This window comes from Martes martes, assembly GCF_963455335.1.
Source record: "Martes martes genome assembly, chromosome: 8".
NCBI lineage: Eukaryota > Metazoa > Chordata > Mammalia > Carnivora > Mustelidae > Martes > Martes martes.
This window is the reverse complement of record NC_137895.1, coordinates 87,969,739-87,986,533: the sequence shown is the minus strand read 5'-3', so window position 1 is coordinate 87,986,533 and position 16,795 is coordinate 87,969,739. Positions and strand designations below refer to the sequence as shown.

The window sequence follows — 16,795 nt, the reverse complement described above, 5'->3', positions numbered from 1 at the left end:
GCAGGGACGGTGCCAGAGGTGCGGGCAACTGAGCAGCTTGCTCACTGGAGACTTGGACTAGTACGAGGACTAGTACGAAGTGTGTGCTTCATGGGCCTGGCTGTGGGCCTGGGATGCCCCCCAAGAAGCACAGGTATGCCTTTGGGAGACACGAGGCCTTGACCTTACCATGAACGAGGTTCGACTCCAACTTCAAAATAATGTTATAGAAATTCTTTATTATTAGACAAAAATAGACTCTTTTTTCCCCCCTATTTGTGTGATCCCACTCTGATCTCTCTGCTCAGTGGGGGGAGGCAGAGGAGGGAGTGTCTTGCTCCCCCCACCTCTTAACCCCTCTCCCTGCCAGGCTGGGACCTGCCGCTGGGCGGAGCTGGCAGGCCCGGTTCCCCCTCCAGGCTGATGTTTTCCTGCAGGGGGGGCTATCCAGAGATCCCCTGCAGGGTTCAACTGCTGCCTCCTCACCCTTCACATGCCCATCTCTGCCATCTGCTCACATGCAAAGTCATCTCACAGGCCTATCCAGTTGGCTTAGCAGGCTGGGGCAGGGAAGGAGAGCAGTGTCCCAGGCTGAGGCCCATTACCCCTTCCTATGGGGGGTGGTGGCTGGCTCCTGGGTCTCCTGCGCCCGGGCCAGGGTAAGTGAGGACTGTGGGGTGCTGAGAGGCGCGTGGTGTTGAGGTGGGCTCTGAGCTTGTGGCCTGCCTTCACTTTCTCTGGCCCAGTAGGACTTTGGTGATGAAAGTGACAATGGCACCTGCAGGTTGATCTGGGTCAAGCTCTGCAAAGAGGTGACACACATTCTCCCAGGGGCTTCCCGGCTTCTTGGCCACAAAACCAAAGATCCTAGGGATACAAAGCAGGGTGGGGAGGGGGCTCAGCATCCCTTCCACAAAAGACAGCAAAGCCAGGGTTGGGGAGAAAGGGTGCGCCTCAGTCCCATGGAGGGAAGGGGTGGTACTTGTTGTGGAGGCTTACTTGGAGGTGGTCCCGTCAGGGTTGGCCCATCTGAAGAAAGAAAAGAACCATGAAGAAATGCACCCAGGGGTGTAGCTACCAAAGGAGGGCTGGGGCGGGGGGCTGCCCGGTCTTCGGGGCCTGACGGGAGCGTGGGGCTATGCTCACCTCCGGTCCTGAGGATCCGTGCTGGAGAAGGTGATGCTGTTCACTGGGTAATGGCGGCGAAAGAAGAGCCTTCAAGGAGGATCATGGGGAAAGTCAACAACAGCCAGAAACAGGGGTCTCCGGGGTCCCTGGGGGTTCGGCACACATACTCACTTCCTTTGGTTGTCTGTCAGTGTAATGCCCTGGGCCGAGACCTTGAAGTGGACAATGGCTGGGGTGGCCCGGGGGCTGCAGCTCAGAGCTGCTGAGCTGGCCCGGGCCACTGCCTGGGGGCCCGTCAGTGACTCCGTCTCCACTGAGGTCAGGTAGAGCACACTGCAGGCTAGGAGACAGGAGAGGGCTGGAGGGGAGCACTGGCTTCGCCAGCACCCAGATCTGGCTTCCCCTATCCCTCCACACCCCTGGCTCTCGCCCTTTCCCCCACCAGTACTGCTCAAAAGTTGTTAGAATCACGGGTCACCTGTTAAAAAGGCAGATTCTACAATTCCCCAGATCTACAGTCAGGAATGCTGGACAGAGGCCCAGGAATTTGCATTCTAACAAGGCTATCCCCAACCCCCACCAAGATTTTCATGTTCATGACTTTGGGGTCCTAGACTGAAGATCCCCTTTCCACCCTCACTACAAATAGAAGGACCCGCCCACCTCCACGCCTTTCAGCACCTCCTGACTGCAACTGTAGTGCCTCACTAGGTGCCCATGGAGAGGGAAAAAGGGAGGGGAGGTCCCTACCAGCGCCCTGACGGAGGAGGTCTGCAGCTGTGCTCATGTTGGCGGGCACTGGGGCCTCTGGGGTCTCCTCTAGAGGATCTGAGGGAAATGAGGGCCAACAGGGAAGGTCAACAGGGAGCCACATTCCCCAGGGATGGGAGAACTCTTTGCTGGTCCCACCGGAAGGCAGGCTGGGAGCCAGGGCCTGGGAGGTGCTGCCTTGGCCTGCAGTGGGTGAGGGGAAGTGGGAGGACCGACCACGAGACACCCACCTTTGCTGGGAATGCGCAGGCAGCAGGGCAGGGACAGCGGGGAGATGGAGTGCTGGGACACCAGGGCGGACAGGCTGCCTGCAGGGAGAGGTGAGAGGAGTCCTGCGGTGTCCCCAAAGATCCCCAGCTCTCCCTCCACCCTCCTGAGACCCTTTGGTCCCCCCCAAACCAACCCACTGGAACCTTCTTGGTCCATGCTGCTCACCAAAGTAGGGCTCACTGGGACAGCCCTTGATCTTCACCCCTTTGGGCCCAGTTTCAATGAGAAAATGGCGGACCAGCTGTTCCAAGGGGTCCCCTGAGGGGAGGGGAGAGGAAGGCTTTAGCAGATTTTGGGTCCCAGCTTTCTCCCCTGCTGGGATTCTTTCCAGAACTGGAGAGGTCCCTTCCTGCCTCTCCCCACCAAGAAGGGCCATGGCCCACCCCACCTTGTCTTGCCCCTGGTACCTCCCGCCACACCACTCCCCTTCTCCCTCAGGTTTGGGCATTCTGTACCTTTCCAGGGCTGGGCGCTGGGTGGCGGTGTGGCCACTTTGAGTGCCAACCCATAGGCTCCTTGGAATGAATGACTGTCCCTGATCAGAAAGGCCCCGGGATCCTTGTCTTTCAGTAGGGCAATGGCTGGGAGGACGTGGGAGAAATTTTCACGGTGGTGATTGAGCCCCACGGAGCCCCTGTCTACCTCTGCCACCCAAGCTCTCTAGGCCTCTTGCCCTGACGGCTGTGGTGTTTTGGGGCACCTGGGGATGGAACTTTCAAGTTAAAAGGGCACTGACAGGGGTGCCTGGGTGGCTCAGTGGGTTAAAGCCTCTGCCTTCGGCTCAGGTCATGATCCCAGGGTCCTAGGATCGAGCCCCGCATGGGGCTCTCTGCTCAGCGGGAGGCCTGCTTCCTCCTCTCTCTCTGCCTGCCTCTCTGCCTACTTGTGATCTCTCTGTCAAATAAATAAAATCTTTAAAAAAAATTAAAAAAAAATAAAGAGAATCAGCCCAGGTAAACCTGACGAGACAGGGAGGAGGCACCAAGGGTGTCAACTGGAAGGATGTGTTCTTGAGCCAAGATGCAGCCCGGGGGAGGGGGGTGGGAGGGGAGGAGCAAGCTGGCTTCTCACCTTGGTCACGGGACAGGTGTGGCTTGTACCAGAACTTGGATGTATCCTGGACGAATTTGACGTTGCTCTGGCTCTCTTGCATAGGGGGTTCTAGGACAGGGAGGGACCGAGCTTGGCCCCCAGTGCTTCCCAGTGCCCATGCCATGCCCCTCCTTGGGAGATGGGTCCTCACAAAGGGGTCCCACCCTCCTCAAGGCCTCCATACCTGGGGGCTGGGGGACATTATCCGAGAGCAGAGGTGCAAAGGTGACATGGTGACTGGTGCCTCTGGCTGGTGGTGATGTCTGCTCTGAGCCCCAGGGTCCTGGCTGTTGCCCAGGCCCCAGCAAGTGGCGTTTCTCGGGAAGTGGGGGCTGGGTGGGGCCATTGATGTCATAGGAGGCAGCCAGGGGGAAGGCAGGCGTGGGTGAGCTCTGAGGCGGCTCTGAACTGGCCACCAGCCAGGGCATCTGGGTAGGCACAGGAGTGAGGGGGGACCCATCTGGACTATCTGGGGGGTCTCGAAGGCCCTGCCAGGGGGCATGGCGGAGGCCAGGCAGCGTGGTGGGCACGGGGCCCCTCGGACTGGCACCGTCCGAGCGGCTCCCCAGGCTCTTCTCCTGAGGCCAATCACTGGGTGAGCTGGGTGGGGAAGTTGGGGAGAAGGAGCTAGGGGCCGGAAGCTCTAGCCCGCTTCTTCCTGGCAGCTCGGGAGCCTTTTCAGCGCCTCCCTGGGGAACAGACGGCAAGGCCTCGCCAGGACTTAGTCTCTGAGTGGGCACCAAGGTGGGGGATGACGTGGTTTCCTGCCGTCGGGTGCTGCAGTTTGGGAGGGCAGGCAGGTGGTCAGTAGGTTACTAGGGCTCCAGAGCCCCCGTGGGAGCCGCCCCCAGCCCCAGTTTGCCAGCTGCCTTGGTGCCTGGACAGCCCCAGCCCCTGCTGGTACCTTTCCTTGCCCTGGACTGGGCTGCTGGTGTGCAGGGGTGTGGAAGGCGCAGACAGCTCAGAAGAGGCACTGCACGGAGCGTCACGGGGAGACCGAGGTAGGGTGCTGTGCCCGCTTGGGCCCTCCCTCCAGGACCCTGGCTCAGGGGACTCTGTGGGAAAGGTGAGAAAAAGGGCTGTGAGTCGGAAGTCCCTTCTGTCTGGCTTAGCTTTCTCTCACCCTACACCTTCCCCACCATCTTCCAGAACCCTCCTCTTCCCTTGGCACTCCCCACCCCAGCACCCTCACCTGCAGACGCCAAGGGGCCTGCTGGGGCCAGGTGCCCAGGCATGGGGTACCTGTCCCCTCCCTCCTCCGCAGGAATCTCGTAACTCAGCTTCCTGGACTGTGGGTAGGGCGGGCTGCCTGGGGATATGGAGCCAGCCTGTGGGGAGTGGGCGCCAGAACTGGGATACCCTCTACCCTCAGCTGGAGAGCCACAGCTGTGGGGCACCCGGCCGTATGCTGGGCAGTAACTGGGAACCGCTCCTCCATAGCCGTAGGTCACCAGGGCAGGGTACCCTGGGTGCCCGTACCTGTTCTCAGGGCACATGGCATAGGAGCAGCCCTCATGCCTGTCCTCAGCCACCTTGGGGGGTTTCAGGCAGCTGTAGTCGGGCATCGGGGCATGGTGATGGCCGCAGGCAGGCACCAGCAGGGGCAGCGGGTGCCCCGTCCGCACCGGGTGCAAGAGAGGCTTGCCAGCCTCGCCTGCCCACCCCTCTCCAGCCTCCCTCTCCAGCCGCAGCCCGTATAGGGCTGCAGTGGGCAGTGCCAGCTTCTCCTCACAGGCAGGGCACGAACACAGTGCAGGCAGCCCTGCGTCCTCCAGGATCACCACCTCCCGATAGCCCGGGGCCCGGAAGCCGAAGTCCCCGGTGGCTGATTTCCCCAGCTCGGGAGGATAGGGATACGGCCCCTCAGACAGTGATCGGCAGAGGCGCCTCTTCTCCACGGAGGCCTCGGCGTAGCCCTGGGGGTGCCCCTCGTAGCCCCCGTAGGCCAGCCGCCGCCTGTCCAGGGTGCCCTCCGGCCGGTAGTAGCCCCCGTTGGGGACCCCGCAGGGCTCCCGGTAGCCTTGGCGGCAGGAGCAGTGGCGGCTGAGGCCAGGCCTGTGGCCCGAATACATCCCAAGGGGCGGGCCTCCGCCTGTAGGGGGCTGCTCTTCGTCGTCTAGGATGGCTGTCTCTCGCCCAGCTCCCCGGCCCCCACTGGCCACGCCGCAGCCGCCCAGGAGGCGATCCAGCTCCTGCCGCTCAGCAGCTGTTGGGGGCGGCCGGCCAGGGGACTCAGCTGCGGGCTCCGTGGTCAGCGTGGACGAGTGGCCAGAGTCACTGCTGACAGAGAGCATGGGGGGTGGAGGTGGCTCCGGAGAGGGCGCTGGCGGGGTCTGGCGGGGGGCCCGCTGCACCTGGGCGTAAGGACTGCCATCCAGGGGTCCTCGGGTGTGGGTTGGGGAGCCTGAGTGGGGAGAGGACCGGGGAGGGAGGGCAAGTGGGAAGAAGGAGAGAGAGACAGAGAGAGAGAGCAAGTGAATGAGAGGGGACAGTGCAGGAGAGTGGTGCTCCAGGGTGTCTCTTGGGAGGGGGAATCTGCCAGGGAGGAAGGAGTGTGCTCCCAAACCCACACCTCCCACCACCCCTGGGCCTGCCCCACGCACCGTCCACACTGTCCTCGTGGTGCTGGTTGAAGTTCTCGTAGGAATCCCAGCGCACGGCAGGCTCCGCGGTGTTGTAGTCAACAGAGACCGAAGGCTCATTCCGTGGAGTGTTGCCTATGGGAGGGCCACCCAGGTGTTGGGGAGCAGGGACCCAATCTTTAGCCCCGCCCCAAGGTTTGGCTCTTACCTTTGATCTTTTCAGGGCTGGAGGAGAAGACAAACTCCACTGAGGCTTGGAAGGGGAACCTCTCATCTGCAGGGAATGGACGGTGAGGAGCTAGGCCCCCCTGCCTGCCTTCACCTGGGGTCCAGCCCCACATCTGTCTCCAACTCACCAGCCCAGGCCTCGTCTAGCTGGTCCTTGGGGAAAGTGAGTCGTGGCCCGTGGATGGTGCATGTGTGGAACTGGGCTCGGAACACCAGGGTCCGGTCTGTCCCCCGGCCACCCTTGTGATAGCAGGTCACCTGGATGTGGGAAGGGAGACCGGCGGTCAGGCCCTCCTGGCCACTGATGTCTCCTCTGTGCTTCCACCCTGGGGACTGTGTGGTCACAGCTCTGCCCCACCTCAACTCAAGGTGATGACCACCTCCCAACCCCTGACTAACTTTCTGCCCTGCAGTCTGCCTTGAACAGATGACTCGCCATAGACTATGCACCTGGTGGGATACAACACTACCCCTTGTAACGCCCTCCCCATGGCCCCCCTCACCATAACATCGCCTTTGAGGAGGAGGGCTGGCTCCAGGCTGATGCAAAGCTGCTGGGGCCCAGGGCCTGTGATGTGGCTGAGGAAGAGAGGACAAGGCAGAGGCTGAAATCTGGGGCACTTGGGCTGGGCCAGAGGTGGGGAGTATGAAGGGCCAGGAGGGAGCTGGGAGACTGGAGTCTGAGCCCTGAGTGACGGACCTTTAGCTGAGCATCAGCTTCTCCGTCTGTAAAATGGACTCCATGATGGCATACGTGGCAGGAGCTGGGGGAGGGTGAGGGGTGGGGGCTTTGGGAGGCTGGAGGAACAGGAAGCCAGGAGCAGGGGCCTGGGAAGAGAGCACTCACTAGATTCCGGAGGTGTAGACCAGCTGCATGGACTGGTAGATCTTGAGGAAGGGCTGGAAGCCTGGAGGTGCAGGAAGGAGAAGGCATGTGGGGCTGCTGAGGGAGGGGATGGGGGACGGCCCTCCCTGTGGAGCACATCCCAGGCAGACTCACCAGTGCCAGGTTCAAAGGCTGGCAGCACAGGCACGAGCACGTAGTGCAGGAAGAGAGGGCTGCTGTTCATCCTGATGGAGCCAGACAGGAGGCCGCTGAAGTAACTGATGTATCTGGTAGGGAGCGTGTCAGTGAGAACATAAGCCCCTCCCTCGGGGGGAATCCCTTTGTATCATTTCTACTATGCACACCCCCCTCACCCTTAGAAGGCCTGCCCTTCTTAGCACTGCCTTCCCATCTTCCAGCTCACCAGAAAGTTCTTCCTTGCTTCTAACCTCCATCCCTCTTGCTGTCTCCAAGGCTTGCTGGGGCTTGCTGGCCCCTCTGCCTAGAATGCCCTTCCCCCCCCAGATCTCTGCTTCCCGTGACAGAGATGGGCTCTGACTGTCCTGCAAGTCTCTCTTTATCACAGGCTCTGTGAGAGCAGGGACCTGGTTCGTTCTGAATTCTCAGCACTTGCTACAGTGCCCCGCACACAGAAGGTGCTCCCTTAGGGTGTGCTGTATGAATGAGAGGATCTGGGCCCCAGGGCCATGGAGGGAGCAGCTCCTGCGGCCCATCCTCATCCAGGCTGCTCACCGGCGCTGGGAGGGCTGTAGCTCCGCCGCCACCTTGTCCTCGCAGAACTTCCTCATGGTGAGCGTGGCCAGTGCCTGGTCTGCCCTGGGGACCGCAGGGCCAGTGTGGGAGATCAGGGGCAGGTATCCATCCAGGCCTCCCAACCCTAACCCCAGGGGAGGGAGGAGACGGGTAATCCCCCGAGTCTAGAGGAAGCCCAGAGCCATGGTGAAGAGGACAAGAAACCCCACAGATAGTCACTTGACTAGTTGTTGGACCTCAGGCAAGTGTTCCCCAAGTTTTTAGTTTCCTCCTCTATAAAATGGGGCAATAAAACCACGTTATGGGTTGAATTGTGTCTCCCCAAAACATATGTACCTCAGAATGTGACCTTATTTGGAAATAGGGTCGTTGCAGATGGAATTAGTTAAGATGTTATACTGGAGTAGGGATGAGCCCTTAATCCACTATGGTGCCCTTAGAAGAAGAGAAGAGACAGACACACACACAGGAAGAAAGCCATGTGATGACCAAGGCAGAGCTGGAGTGACACAGCAAGGAACACCAAGGATGGCTGGTCACCACCAGAAGCTAGAAAGAGGCAAGGAAGGGTTCTACCCAGAGTCTCAGTGGGAGTGCAGCCCTGTTGACACCTCGTTTTAGACTCCTAGACTCCAGAACCGAGGCAACTAATTTCTGTGATTTTAAGTCACTTAGTTTGTGCCACTTTGTTCCATCGGCCCCAGGAATCTGATGCCAACCCTCCACTGGGAACCCTGGTGAAGTACAAGTGAGAAAAAGGAGGTGGAAAGGCCAAGTTGATAGTAAATGGCTCTCTGAACACACAGAGGTAGGCTTCAAGGGAGATGTGCTCATCAAGGCCCACTGGAGGCAGGGTCACTGGGGAAGGGACCAGTCAGGGGCCAGGGAGCCTCACCCTGCAGAGATCTTGCTGTAGTGCATGTAGGCAGAGACAATGACCCCGAGCTTGCCCTTGCTCCCCTGAGGACAGAGAGAGAGGAATGTAGGGCAAGCTGGGGCCCCAGGCTGAGGGCCCCCCAGCCCTTCGAACCTGAGGTCCCAGCCCACCTTGCAGTACAGTACGACCACGTGCTGTGGGTCGGCACTGAGCCACGTCTCCATGGCTTTGCAGATGGAACACAGCTTGTCCAGCGGGGGCGCATGTAGCTCAGGCCAGCCGAAGTCCTGGACCTGGGATGTGTGGGGGTACAACTGATGGTGGGGGCCACAGGCAAAGAGAGATGGGTGGGGATGGAAAAGGGACCAGGGGTAGGGGTCGCTTGAGGCCAAGATCAAGGGACTGTTGATTGTCCAAGACAGCCTCAACACTTTCCTCGCAGGTACAATGGGCCGATGCCTGCTGCACCATGCTTTGGAGTGTCTCAAGTATTAAGTCACCTGGGAAAGTGCTTAAGAGCGAAGTAGATGCCAATCGCTACTATTAATGATGAGGAGGCTGGGGGCTTCAAGGGTGGGTCTCGCTCAGTTGAATGGCTTTAATCGCTCCTCCTACCTTGGGGTTTAGGCGGGTCAGGTCATGTCTTTTCTCTGAAAGGTTGAAGAGCTGCAAGTAAAGGGGAGCTTTAGACGGAGGTGACCTCAAGGAGCGAGCCACAGTCCCCTGCCGTAACCCTAAGCAAAGTCTTTCTTCCAAACGAGGAGATCGCAGTCCCTAGAGCACGGCTTAGCCTTGACAGCCCAGAGGGGGCGTTCCCGATCGGCTCCCGAGGCCCCGCCCCTTGCCCCGCCCCCTGAGGGCCGCGCCTCTGCGAGATTGGCGTCGGGGGCAGCTCCGCCCATCTGGATCTCCCAGCCCTATCATTGGCCGACTGTGGAAGGCCCCGCCCCTCACCAGGTACTTGTCGCGGTGCTTGGATTGCAGCACGTGAGCCAGCTCGCGCAGGTGGCCCCGGTGTCGCTGTTCGTCGGGCCGCGCGGGGAAGGCGGCGGCCAGGATCCGCTCCGTCACGTAAGTGAGGTCCAAGTCCCAGCGGCGCTCCATAAGCGGGTCCAGGCTGAAGCTCCTAGGAGGGGGCGAAGCCTGCGTCAGGCTAGAAGGCGGGGCTCCCGGTAGAAGCGGAGGGCCTCGGGGGTTCCCAGGGTCGGTGGGGCCGCTCGCGGGCCGGGGCTGCCCCGGAGAGCTTTTCTGGGGCACGCTGCGCAGGGCTGAGGTGGGGGACCACGCCGGCGCCCTCACTTACCTGGGCAGAGTGCTGCGCTGCTTTGAGTGGTTCAGAGACTTGGTGGATCCCTGGTGGATGAGAGGAGACGGTGCACATGTTCGGGTGCCCCCCCCCCCGCGTCTAGGCTCCCCGCTCCAGAGTCCCCAGACGAAACCTAGGTCCGTACTCCCAGAGCTACCTGCTTCCGCCCCCTCCTCCAGCATCACTCACCAGGTGCTCTATGCGCCTCACAGGGGCCGTATTTCTCCGCTGGAGGAAGATGGAGAAAGCGAAGGGAGGGGTTAGGGCGGGGGCAGGGACCAGCCTGGGGCTGGCGGAGAGAGCACGCCCGCGTCCCTGTGGGGGCTGTATTGGGCGAGGGGACAGGAGTCCTAACCCCCAGCAGGCCCAGGGGCAAGAAGAGCAGAGGGCTCATTTTTTCCCTCTCCTTCAGGAGGACCAACACCCACAGCAGTCCATTCGAGTTAACCCCCTGGGGGTCCCCGGTCTGTGGCCACCAGACCTTGGGACACCTCAGCCAGGTTCCTTGCCTCCCTCACTCCATCTCAGAGCGCACTCACCAGCTCCGCAGGCGGCAGGGCCTGACAGGACGAAGTCACCTGGAAGAGGACGGAGTGAGGCACTGAGCTCCTGGTGCGATGGGCTCTCCTGGGCTCGAGGATGGGGCTACCCTCAGCCTCAGCAAGGTGGAGGGGCTTTCCACAGATGGGCACACACTCCAGCTGAGGTTCCTCTGTTTAAGAGAGCCTCCCCTCTGGCCTCTTGGTCTCCCACCCCTGGGCCCCCCACTTGTTGCTCTTGGCTCCCAGCCCCCTTCCCACACAGACCCCCATTCATCCAGCTGCGGGCAAGGGTTATATATAGAGCCGTGGAGGCAGGCCATGGCCAGGAGCGGACACTGGCCTCTTTCACCGGGAGACCCCGCCCCTGGGCACACGGCTCCCCCAGACCAACTCCAAGCCCTGGGACCCCCCGCGCTGCAGGACGAGGACGGGAACCTCCGCAGAGATGGGGCTGTCTCAGGTCCCCAGTGGACAGTGGTGCTATCTTGTACCTTCTGCCCAGCCTTTTCCAGGGCCCAGGACGAGACCCACCCAGGCATCCTGAGGACCCTTCCCCAGAGGGAAGGCACAGCCCATCCGGCTACTTAGTCTTTGAAATCCTGCTCCCCCACCCACCCACCCCACCCTTCCTCCTCCTCATTCTCCTCCTCTTCCCCACCCCCATCCTCTCGCCAGCTGCAGCCTGGGCACAGCACCAAGACAAACGCTGTCTCCTGTCCACCGGCCTGGGCCAGCCCTCCAGGGGGTGGAGTAGGGTGGTTCTTAAAGGGCCCAGTACAGCACCCTCTCCCACCTCAGCAGGGGTTCCCCAGTGATGAGCAGGGTGGAGGGTTGATGCCAGTGTGGCCGGAGAAGCCTGTTTCAGAGCAAGGGATTCCTGTCCCCCTCCCCCAGTCAAGCACCCACCTTTGCTTCACATTTTCTATGTGTTGCCACCTTGCAAACTAGAGAGGGATGGTGCAGAGAAGAGAGAGGTTAGCAAGGGCCTTTTGGGGGCACTGGAGGGGGCACCCCTCCCCCCATCTCCCCAGGTCCTGGGACCAGATCTTGAGACTTCCACAAATGTGTTGAGATGGAGTGGGGGTAGGGGCAGGGGCAGTTCAAGGGAAGCATATGGCAGTGGGTAGTACTACCCAGGCCAGGGAGAGAGGGAGGGAAGTCCACATAACAGGTCACAGTGGGGAAGTGGTGGGGAGCAGTGCGTCTCCTGGGTTCCGGGGGTGGTTGGTTGTCTGTCACGGGGAGCAAGTCCTGTTTGGAGGGGAGGCAACTGCCTCCTGGCTCCTGTGTTGCCCGGTCCAGGGGTAGCAGGCTCATTATGATTTCTGTGAGTTTGCCTGCTGTGGTTGTGCCCGAAGTGGTGCTGGGTGGAGGGTCTCAGTCACAGGACGGGGCACCTCACCTCTGCAGGAGACGCCAGTCCCATCGATGGTCACCTTACACACTGCACAGACTGGTGGCTTCTTCCGGAAGACTTTCTCTCGGAAGCTGTGTGGCTCAGCTTTCCTGGGCTGGGGGTGGAGGGACACGCGGGCAGAGGTATCAGTTCTCAGTGGCCCCACCTCTGAGACTGAACCAGGGTCTTAGCATGGCACTGGTTTCTTGCTCTCTCCGTCCTGATAAAGCCCCCACACTCCTAAGACGCACTTGGCCACACCTGTTTCCAGGCCACTGTGGGGCCTGTCTTTGATGGTGTGTGGGATCTAGCCCCTTGCGTCACCCCATCCGGGTCACCTCCTGATCACTCAGGCCCCTCATGTAGCCCTGATGTATGAGACCCTTGTGGTCACTGGCTCCCGGAGTGCTGGAGCTTTCCTCCTGGTTGGGGGTGCTAACTTTGCTTTACAAACAGTTCGGTTCCCTGTTTCTCCTCCCATATACCCTCCCCAGATAATGGTCCCTGTGGAGAGCGAGCAGGAGGGGAGTCCGACACGAATGTAGGATGTCAGTCATGTGACACCCAGACTGACCTGGCAGGAGTGGCCTCAGCTAGTCCTACTCCCCTGGCTCCCGCTGTCCCCACGCTCCAGACAGCTGACATGCCCTCCTCCCCCTACTGTCAGAACAACATGTTTACTCAGTGTACATTGAGGCGGCAGGCAGCAATTGTGTAAGGAGGGGGCGGTAATGCTGGAGGGACAGGCAGACAGAGGCGGCACACTGAGGGAAACATTTAGCTGCCTTGCTACTTTTGGATGTAGGGAGCACCCCATCATTTGTGGAGGTTCAAGTGGGATTCTAGCATGGAATATAAGAAGGGATGGACTAGTTGCCCTGTTAGGCCCCCTCCCTACCTGGAGTGCAGTGAGGCAGGGATGCCCTCTCATGGCCCTGAAGTCCCGTCTCTCCCACTGTGGGTTCACCTCACTCACCCTCTGTCTGGGGATTGTACGTGTCTTCTCCCTTTTACCCATGTTTCTCCTCCATCAGGAGTTCAAGTTCCCGCCCCCCCCCAATATTGTCTCATGTTGCCCTGAGCTGCTTCTTTTGGAGGTAAGGCTGAGAAAATATGGGGAAATGGAGTGACAGGCCTCCAGGTCCCCCATCCTGGGGACCCAGGCAGCACTTTTGGTCTCTTGGCTGTCCCAAAGCAGCTGGATTAACTGAACTCTCTGGACCAACCTAGTCAGACCCATTAGGAAAGCTGGGTGCATTCTGGCACTAACAGCGCAGCGCACAGACTATATCAGGGGAAAGCAAAGCCCCAGTGTCTAAAGCACTTCCGAGACCTGGCTGCCCCCGCCCTCTGTTTGCCACTTCCACCCCATTTCCCCCAAACTTCTTAGCTCAGGGAAGGGGCCTGATCTCTTAGCCCTGCTCTGGGGCTCTGGGTGGGACCTGGAAAAGTGCTACCGTGAAGTCTGTATACCGGAGTGCAGGTTTAGGGGGTGAGGATCCCCAGGGTCGCCCTGAATTAGGGCGGGGAAGCTGAAGGAGCCAAAGTAGACACCGGATTCTGCCCTAATCCAGACTTCTGCTGCTCACACCACAGCCTGGGCCGCTCCAAAGAGGCAGTGTGGTGAGGGCATGCAGGGTGGTGGGGGGGGGGTCTGGCCTGAGTCCTGGTCCCCTCCCCCACTGCCCATACCTCCTCCCCTGCCCCTCCTCTGCCCAGCCAGCGGGCACTCCTACCCTGTTGCTGGCCCGGCTGCTGTCCCTCCTCCCCAGGGCTCTGAGCAGCCTCTCCACGGGGCCGCTGGACTTCATGATGTCCGGCTGGCTGGGGTGCTGACTGCGGGCCTGAACAATGCTGGGGCCCGGCCCGGGGCTTCCTGGAAGCAGCCTGGCGGAGGCAGCTGCTTCCCCTGGGTGGAGGGTAGGCTGTCTGGCTGGTGTGAGGAGAAGCCCGGCCCTGGAAGTGGAGGGGAGTGCAGGCGGGAAAGGGGCAGGTCGCTGCTCCAGGAAGTGGTGGGGGGGGAGGATGTGGGGGAGGCCAGGAGATCAGATTCCCAGGATCTACCCTGCTGGGAGTGTCAGCCCAGGATCTTTTGCCCCTAGTCCCCTGGCTCTGGAGCTGCCCCTGCCCTGGGATCCACCCTATCCAGGGATCCGCAAGGATCCCAAGATCCAGCCCCCGATGGGGCGGGGTCGGGGTGGGGGTGCTGTGTGTGAGGATTTAGGTCTTAGGGCAGGGCTCAAGGGCCAGTGGGGAACACTGTGTCCCCGACCAGGCCAGCCTCCCAGCCTGAGCTCTCAGGCTCTCAGGGGACCTCTGGTGGGGAGGAAGAGGGAGCTGGGAATCACTACTCCAGCCAGCCCAGAATCAGGAGTGCATCCTGAGGGGCAGGGAAAATAAACTGAGGGCCAGCTTCCTGCCTCAGTTTCACTGGTTGTGAAGTAGGAAGAGGAGAACACGCACTACCTCCCCCATCCCTCCCATACACACCAAAGGCCTAATTCCAGCCACAAGAGTGTTCTCTCCACAGGAGTGCTCCATTCTCCTGCTCCAGCCCAAGGTGCTGGAAGCTTTCTCCTGAGAGCACCCCAGCAGCTCTGCTCCTGACAGTCCTCCCTCCCCTGCCCCCCACCCCGCTCCCTCGCACCCCCATTCCTTAGCTTCTTCCAGCCAGCTCTCCCAGATCCCTAGCCCCTCTTCCCAGCCCTGCTATGTAGGCCCTCCACCCAGGCCCTAGGGCTGGGCCCTATCTGCACCACACCCCTCCAACACCCAGGCTGAGTATTACCTTCATGGCTCTCCTAGCTCTGCTCTCCTTCCTCAGCAGCTGTCCCAGGGCCTAAGGACTGGACAGGAGGCTCCCCCCTCCCAACACATACTCCACCCCCCTCCGAGGGCCTCCTGCCTCCCTCCTGGGAGTATGGCCAACTTCCTGTCCCGGGAGTCAAGGGAAGGAGGTGGACTGGGGCCTTGGAAGTGTGTGTGTGGGGGGGGGGGGGGGGGTAGAATCTTCCAAAAATATATGGGGTTAAGGGCCAGGGGGTCCTCAGCCCCAAGTCTTGTACAGAAGCCCTTTGACTGGTTGGAGCTGTCACTTGAAAGAATGTGCAAATATGCCTCTCCTCATTTGCATGGTATTTACTGAATGTACCAGAGCTTAGGCTTCTCCCACCAGGTCCTCAGATTTGCCTCTCCCTCCTTCATGCCCAAGGGACTGGTCTAATCCTGCCATCTCTGAGATGAGCCCCCCTATGAGAGCCCACTCGGGACACTTCTTTGGACCTGCCTGGCATGGGCCTGGGCTGAAGCTTCGCCTTTGAAGCCCTAATCCTCCTTTCAGGTCAGGAGGTCTGTCCCCAGAGTACCTTGGGCAGGGAGGTATCTCTGTGGCCAGGCTTGGGCCCCTAGCGTGTAACTGGAGAAGGACACTGGCTCTGCGACCCACTCCCATCCCATTAACCTTGGCTGGGTCCCAGGAAATTCCAGGCCCCTGGCCAGTGTTGGCAACTGGGTCTGGCCCGGTCCAGTTGGCAGCCAAGCTGCAGGAGAGGAGGAGCACCATGGTGGGTGGGTAGGTTGGGGTGGCCTTTCTCTGTTCCTGTTGCACATACCTTGACCAGGATACCCCTCCAGCATTCTTCCTTCTGTACCTGCTGTCCCCAGAGGGGCTGTAAGGTCCCCTCACACGGTAGTTCCCTCTGGGGGACTCACTAACCCCTGTGTGGGTTGGCCAGGGAAGCATGGCTTTGAGTCTCTCCCCACTCTGTGGGGCGCCTCCGAAGTGAGATGGAAATGGGGAAAGCCAGAGTTGAGAGAAAAGGAGCTCACCGGGGCAGGGCTGGAAGACATGGCCAGACCCCCTAGGACCCTCGCCCTCCTCCTGCCTGGAACATTCCGGAGCCTGTTAGTCTCTCCCCCAACCTGGCCCCCTCTCACTCCGAAGCCTTGGGTTTGTTTGGAGAAACCCCTCCACCCACACTCCCCCTTCCTGGAAATAGCTGTGGTTGGATGAGAGGCTGGGAGCCCAGCCGCGGAGGAGGGGTGAGGCCCCGGGAAGGAGAGGCGGGATATATGAGTGCGCCGGGAGGGATCTGTAGAATTGAGGGGAGAAGCAGAAAGGGGGGGCTGAGGAATGGGGCTGAAAAATCGAACCAGCCTCAGTCTCCCCAGAAGTGAACTAGAAAAGGAAAAGCCTCGCATGCACTCTCTCGGGCCAGGCCGGCGCGCAGCCTCCCATTCCCGCCCAGGTCCCTGGCCCGCATGTGGATGCAACGTGCGCCCCGTGGCGGCCGGGGCGCCCAGGACGCGCGAGGGCGGGACAGCAGTGCGACCGCGGGCCGCGCCCCGCCCCCTGGTCCTCTGCCGGGCTTCCAGCCGCTGGGCGCACCGAGGCCCGCCCGCTCCCCGGCCCCCGGCCCCCAGCCCCAGCCCCAACCTCCGGCGCGGCCTCCCCGGGCCCCCGAGCCTCCGGCCCGCCCGCGCCCCCTGGCGACCGGCCCCGCCCGGCCGCCGTGACGCACCGGCCGCCGCCCTCCCGCCCCGCGCCGCGCGGCCACTCACCTGCGGGGGGCGCCCGGCGGGGCGGGGGCGCGCCGGGGCGGGGCAGCAGCAGGGGGAGCCCCCGGGCCAGCCCATCCCGCCGGGCCCGCGCGGAGCGGACGCGGAGGAGGCGGAGGAGGCGGGAGCGGGCGCCGCGCTCGCCCGGGCTCCCTCCCGCTCCCGCCGCGCCCCGCGCCCGCCCTCGCTCCCTCCCGCGCTGCTCTCCTCCCTCCTGCCGGCTCCAATCCCCACGTTCCCCCGCTCCCCGCCCCTTGGCCGCCTCCTGCTCCCTCTCTTCCTCCCCGCCTTCTGCGGGCCCGCGCTCCCAGGGCGCAGGGCGAGGAGGGACGCGGAGGATAGCACAGGGGCGCTCGGAGACAGGAAGAGACTGGGATGGGGAGAGCGGGAGGAGGCGGACACGGAGCACACACGGTCGGGGAAGGCTCCGAGCCCGGGAGAGACGACCCTAGCAGGACACAGCAAAA

At 61.6% G+C, this 16,795-nt stretch overlaps 1 protein-coding gene across 4 annotated transcripts; it reads right to left on the bottom strand.

Annotated features, from left to right (window-relative positions):
• Window positions 1–198: 198 nt before the first annotated feature.
• Window positions 199–16,472, bottom strand: TNS2 (tensin 2). Of its 4 annotated transcripts, none has more exons than XM_080811114.1 (29): window positions 16,332–16,472; window positions 11,778–11,886; window positions 11,282–11,319; window positions 10,373–10,411; window positions 10,023–10,061; window positions 9,831–9,880; window positions 9,482–9,653; window positions 9,143–9,193; window positions 8,698–8,820; window positions 8,546–8,610; window positions 7,630–7,713; window positions 7,051–7,163; window positions 6,898–6,958; window positions 6,554–6,629; window positions 6,179–6,308; window positions 6,031–6,096; window positions 5,844–5,957; window positions 4,433–5,644; window positions 4,145–4,295; window positions 3,425–4,017; window positions 3,220–3,309; window positions 2,604–2,729; window positions 2,314–2,406; window positions 2,109–2,186; window positions 1,858–1,935; window positions 1,279–1,447; window positions 1,126–1,194; window positions 979–1,008; window positions 199–846 (listed from the first exon to the last, which is right to left on the bottom strand). In XM_080811114.1, exons 1-29 carry the CDS (start codon window positions 16,404–16,406, stop codon window positions 708–710), a joined length of 4,233 nt encoding a protein of 1,410 aa, XP_080667240.1. In that variant the 5' UTR covers window positions 16,407–16,472; the 3' UTR covers window positions 199–707. The 4 variants fall into 4 exon arrangements, with proteins under 4 accessions (XP_080667240.1, XP_080667239.1, XP_080667241.1 ...); XM_080811113.1 differs by lacking the exon at window positions 16,332–16,472 and adding an exon at window positions 13,508–13,655; XM_080811115.1 differs by lacking the exon at window positions 16,332–16,472 and adding an exon at window positions 13,508–13,655 and having other exon boundaries at window positions 7,051–7,121.
• Between the last annotated feature and the right edge of the window lie 323 nt (window positions 16,473–16,795).